Source organism: Olea europaea, chromosome 13 (genome assembly GCF_002742605.1).
Source record: "Olea europaea var. sylvestris chromosome 13, O_europaea_v1, whole genome shotgun sequence".
NCBI lineage: Eukaryota > Viridiplantae > Streptophyta > Magnoliopsida > Lamiales > Oleaceae > Olea > Olea europaea.
The window spans coordinates 11,978,132-11,983,503 of record NC_036249.1 but is presented as its reverse complement, the minus strand read 5'-3'; the positions used below and the strand labels follow the sequence as shown (position 1 = coordinate 11,983,503).

Sequence of the window (5,372 nt, the reverse complement as noted above, 5' to 3'; positions counted from 1 at the left end):
ACCAGTGATCTGCACAGTGAGCAACACATCAAACAATTCTTAAAGATGCATTTTCCATGGCTGTGAAGCAAAGCACTACACCCAGTTTAGTTGTATTTGCATACTTATCATTCTCTTTCTCAAGTCCTCATTCTTTTAGGACCATGGTGATGCTATACGTTCTGCTAACAAATGTCATCCAAAGAGAAACTACTAAATCAAAGAAAAGGAACTTAATTGAAGACAAACAATATTTAGATAAAATCTAGTTTGATAAAACCATAGAAAGAATTCACAAGTTCAAATGGGTCTCCAACCCAAACAGTTACTAACATCCATAACGTAGCTTGATACCTCACTCATCAGATCTATTCTCTTTCTATCTGAATTGTCACGTGACTGATGTTATATTCCCTCCTGATATAGTTGACGACTTTGTCCAGCACCATGTCAGCATCAGCTTCGGGACGAATTTTAACATGGCAAGCTAATAAAACTTTCCCCACTGTAATAGCCCATATATGCAATTCATGGATTGCAACGACATCCTCCATCTCACAAAGACCCCTTTCAAGCCTCGTTGCATCAATCTCTCTCGGAGTGCTCTCCATAAGAACCTCAAGAATGTTGCGTAGCATCTTAATGGTAGTGCCCAACACAATTACAGAAAAAATGAGAGTACAAATCAGATCAATGATTTTCCATTTTGGTTTATACCAGATAATTGCGCCGCCAAGCATAACCCCTATACTTTGGATGGAATCTCCTAGAACATGAAGGTAAGCACCCTGAACATTAATATTCCGCTGCTTCTTCTGTTTATGTCCACCTTTTGATTTACTTTCACTTTCCGAGGGGCTCTTAATCAAAGGCTCTTTGAGGTGTTCATCATGGAAATGATGATGCTCATCGTGTTTGGTTTCTCCCTCGTGATGGTGATGATGGCTGATAATGCTCACATCATGAGTGTGCATATGGTCATCCTCATGGCCATGATCCTGGTGCTCATGTTCATGATGACCATGATCGTGGCCGCGGTCATGACCATGACCGTGACCGTGACCGTGACCGTGATCATGTCCCAACATGAGAGCCATAATAATATTTACCAGTAACCCAAAAGCAGAAACAACAAACATCAGAAAACCCTTAACTTCACCTGAATCATGTATGAGCCGAGCAATGGCTTCATACACAAGTATCCCAGTAAGAAGCCATATCAACTGAATTGAAACCAGTGCCCCCAATATCTCTATTCTGAAAAATCCATAGGATTGACGAGGGGTAGCTTCCCATCCTGCTGCCCATAGAGAAAACAAAGATATTGCAAAAGATGCAACATCAGATAGCAAATGAGCTGCATCTGTCAAAATTGCAAGGCTGTTGGCTTTAATACCACCAGCAACTTCAGCACTCATGAACACAATGCACAACACAACTGCAATCAGAAGCTTCCTCATGGAAGCTGAACGCTCTTGTGCATCCCTGGAACTAGTTTTGGCATCCGAAAAACCACATGGTGCCTCTCCGCATACCTTGTTTCCACCAAAACTTTTCTCTGTAGCTGGCGCATCAACGGATACCTCAATAATACGCCCATGCTCTGAATTTTGTGCATCCATCTAGATATGTGCAACAAATTATCAAAAACGGTCACGAATAATATAAACGTAGGTTAAAATCATAGCAGAAATTTCTTGATATTGTTCGATTGCTTGCAATCAAGCACATCATTCAGCAAGTAGCGTAATCACAAGCACAGCATCCATGTAACATGGTAAACAATATCTTTTAACTATGAGATATAAAATACTTTCAACAAAACAAAGAACAATCTTATGGGGTAGCTATGAAACAGATTAAAATTAAAATAATATTCCATAGTATTCATCTGGCAAAAGTTGAATGTCATCTAGGAACACGGACTAAACCAGGGTTACCATTTACAAGCAAGCCAACTAACTCAAGTTATCAACAAAAAAAATTACTGGGAAAATTAACACGAGTGCTTCCCCATTTAATTGGGAAGAAATCTTTCAGATGCTGATAGGGTAGTACCCAAAATCATACTTTCCAGTTGTAGTTATGCATTCGACAACTATAAGAATATGTAGTTTCATTAATGGCTTCCCCAGCATTTCTGTCTCCAAATCTAATGGTTTTCCGACCAAAGTAAGGATTCTTGATGGGTCTTGTGAGTGTTCAAAGGATGAAAAATCCATTTTTGAAACAATATGGGGGTTGACTATATGAATGTTGCCACCAAACGGCAGAGTAAAGACCAGCAAGCATTCCACAAATACTCAAAATAAAAACTGAATTCATATGGATTATCACGAATCGAGCAAGCCAACTAACTCAAATTATCAACAAAAAAAACACTGGGAAAATTAACAGGAGTGCTTCCCCATTTAATTGGGAAGAAATCTTTCAGATGCTGATAGGTTAGTACCCAAAATGATACTTTCCAGTTGTAGTTATGCATTCGACAACTATATGAATCAATGATGCTCGGACTCTCCAAAAATGGCGAAGTATTACCGACACGGGATATGTGTCGGATTCTCAGTTTTGAACTCGGACATGGCTGGAAAAGGGCAAAAACAATGGACGGTGAAGTATTGCTTCTGGCTTGCGTTTGTAGCGGCAACAACCATTTGTTTCGAATCTTGTGATAGAAATATGTAGAAATTTATGGAGGATTGTAGCAACATTTGCAGAATTTTGCAAAAGGGGAAAGATGAAAGTTGGAGAAGACGACCGGTTGGAGAAGATGATAGGTTTGGGTGTGTATTAAACGGGCTTCTGTGGAGCCCAATAAAGAAGTTAATGATATGAGGGAATTTCTGTAACCAGTTGGACGCCCTTCAATAAGTGTATTTTTCCAATAAAAAAGAAAAAAGAAGAAAAAAATGAAAGAATTAAGTGGTTTAAAAGTCAACAATTCATACTGCCATAAATTAGGGGTTATCCCTAAAGGTTTTATTACTTAATGTAAATGGCATGATTTGTTATTTGCTTTAATTGAATTATTTTTTAGGAAAAAAATTATAAGACGTATTCCCGAACCAGTATCCAAAATTCGGATCCTTTTAAACCGTATCCCCATATCTTAATTTTTAAAATGAAAAGAATCCGACTCCTAGATATGTACCCCTATCCGACACCCGCACCCGAGTCCGAGCATCATAGATAAGAATATGAGCCTTCATTAATGGCTTCCCCAGCATTTCTGTCTCCAAATCTAATGGTTTTCCGACCAAAGTAATGATTCTTGATGGGTCTTGTGAGTGTTCAAAGGATGAAAAATCCATTTTTGAAACAATATGGGGGTTGACTATATGAACGTTGCCACCAAACGGCAGAGTAAAGACCAGCAAGCATTCCACAAATACTCAAAAGAAAAACTGAATTCATATGGATTATCACGAATCGAGCAAGCCAACTAACTCAAATTATCAACAAAAAAAACACTGGGAAAATTAACAGGAGTGCTTCCCCATTTAATTGGGAAGAAATCTTTCAGATGCTGATAGGGTAGTTTCATTAATGGCTTCCCCAGCATTTCTGTCTCCAAATCTAATGGTTTTCCGACCAAAGTAAGGATTCTTGATGGGTCTTGTGAGTGTTCAAAGGATGAAAATCCATTTTTAAAACAATATGGGGGTTGACTATATGAATGTTGCCACCAAACGGCAGAGTAAAGACCAGCAAGCATTCCACAAATACTCAAAAGAAAAACTGAATTCATATGGATTATCACGAATCGAGCAAGCCAACTAACTCAAATTATCAACAAAAAAAACACTGGGAAAATTAACAGGAGTGCTTCCCCCATTTCATTGGGAAGAAATCTTTCAGATGCTGATAGGGTAGTACGCAAAATGATACTTTCCAGTAGTAGTTATGCAATCGACAACTATAAGATTATGAGCCTTCATTAATAGCTTCCCCAGCATTTCTGTCTCCAAATCTAATGGTTTTCCGACCAAAGTAAGGATTCTTGATGGGTCTTGTGAGTGTTCAAAGGATGACAAATCCATTTTTGAAACAATGTGGGGGTTGACTATATGAATGTTTCCACCAAACGGCAGAGTAAAACCCAGCAAGCATTACACAAATACTCAAAAGAAAAACTGAATTAATGAAGTAATCTAGTTTTAAATTTCCAGAAAAGAGTAAAATTAATCAATATTTCAACAGATGTTCAAACGAAAGGTTCGAGATACATACCTTCAAATTTCGAATATCGTTAAAACAGACACAAATAGAACATTCACCAATGGAATTAAGGTACAAAATTATCAGCAAGAACCTATACATTCACATGGCATACGTTGTGCCAAATACAGAAAACAAAAATAAAAAGCGAAAGAGGGATAAGAAACACATAAAAGACGACACCAAAGTACACCAACCATTATTCTTTACACTGTATAGTGCACAAAATTACATATATCATGACGTGTATACATAACAAAAACGCGACAAAAAGCGATAAATAAAATAATTGAACCTCTCATACGCTTCCTTCATAAAGAACATAGCAAAACAGAAAAAAGTTGATGCAAAATGAGAAGGAATCGGAGTTCAACTTTCACTCATCATATCTCATTATTAGGTTCAGGGAAAAAAAAGCTCGAAATACATTGAAGTTAAAAGGAAAAACACGCACAAATTGAGAGATGTATATAATCCAAAGACTTGATGAATATAAAATATGCTTGAATCTGAACGGCATCGTAAACGGTACCTTTTTGCAGGATAAAATTCAGAAGGAAGATTCTGGAGCTTTTGAGATTATTACTATTGCACTCGAAAAATGAATAGAATTTTGCTTATTATGGAAGTGGTCTACGGAGAATCATAAGCTAGGTTGGCAATATGACACTTTTTAATTATTGTTAGGTTTTTTTTTTTTTTTTTTTGGAATGAAATGAAAAGATTGGTAAAGGCGTGAGTTCGGTCGCGGATCCGGGCACAGGTCCAGGTCCAGGTCCAGGTCCAGGTCCAGGTCCATTATTATCGTTTGTTATTGACCGCTAACACTTGTTCCCATATGAATTCTAAATTTATGGTCCAACCGGTACTTTTAGAAAATGGCTTGATAAAACTTTCTAATATTCAATTTGAATTTTCAATAATTAAATATTTTTACAATGACTTTTTGGATGTCAAAAAATAAATATGTCCTTAAATATATTATACAATTACAAAAAAATATTTTTTGTTTAAAAGACAATACTGACATTTTAGTTAATAAGTGAAAATTAAACACCCACTTAAAATTTTAAAATCAGCTAACTTTTCTTATCTATTATTTCAATACAGATAAAAACTCTCACATCATTCATCTGCTTCAACTTAAAATCTCAAAAACTTATTGAACACTC

The 5,372-nt window shown here is 36.7% G+C and overlaps 1 protein-coding gene across 4 annotated transcripts; it reads right to left on the bottom strand.

The window, feature by feature from the left end:
* Positions 1-193: 193 nt before the first annotated feature.
* Positions 194-4,882, bottom strand: LOC111407610 (metal tolerance protein 1-like). 4 transcript variants are annotated; one of them, XM_023037213.1, is made up of 2 exons: positions 4,733-4,882; positions 194-1,601 (listed from the first exon to the last, which is right to left on the bottom strand). In XM_023037213.1, exon 2 carries the CDS (start codon positions 1,599-1,601, stop codon positions 348-350), a length of 1,254 nt encoding a protein of 417 aa, XP_022892981.1. In that variant the 5' UTR covers positions 4,733-4,882; the 3' UTR covers positions 194-347. The 4 variants fall into 4 exon arrangements, with proteins under 4 accessions (XP_022892981.1, XP_022892980.1, XP_022892982.1 ...); XM_023037212.1 differs by having other exon boundaries at positions 4,655-4,858; XM_023037214.1 differs by lacking the exon at positions 4,733-4,882 and adding an exon at positions 4,496-4,630.
* Positions 4,883-5,372: the final 490 nt, after the last annotated feature.

Bases quoted from the DNA above. Each gene is read 5' to 3' on its own strand.
- LOC111407610 (XM_023037211.1), bottom strand. From the start codon at position 4,302: ATGTATAGGTTCTTGCTGATAATTTTGTACCTTAATTCCATTGGTGAA. The intron at 1,602-4,212 runs GTATGTATCTCG...GCACATATCTAG, and splicing joins ACGATATTCGAAATTTGAAG to ATGGATGCACAAAATTCAGA.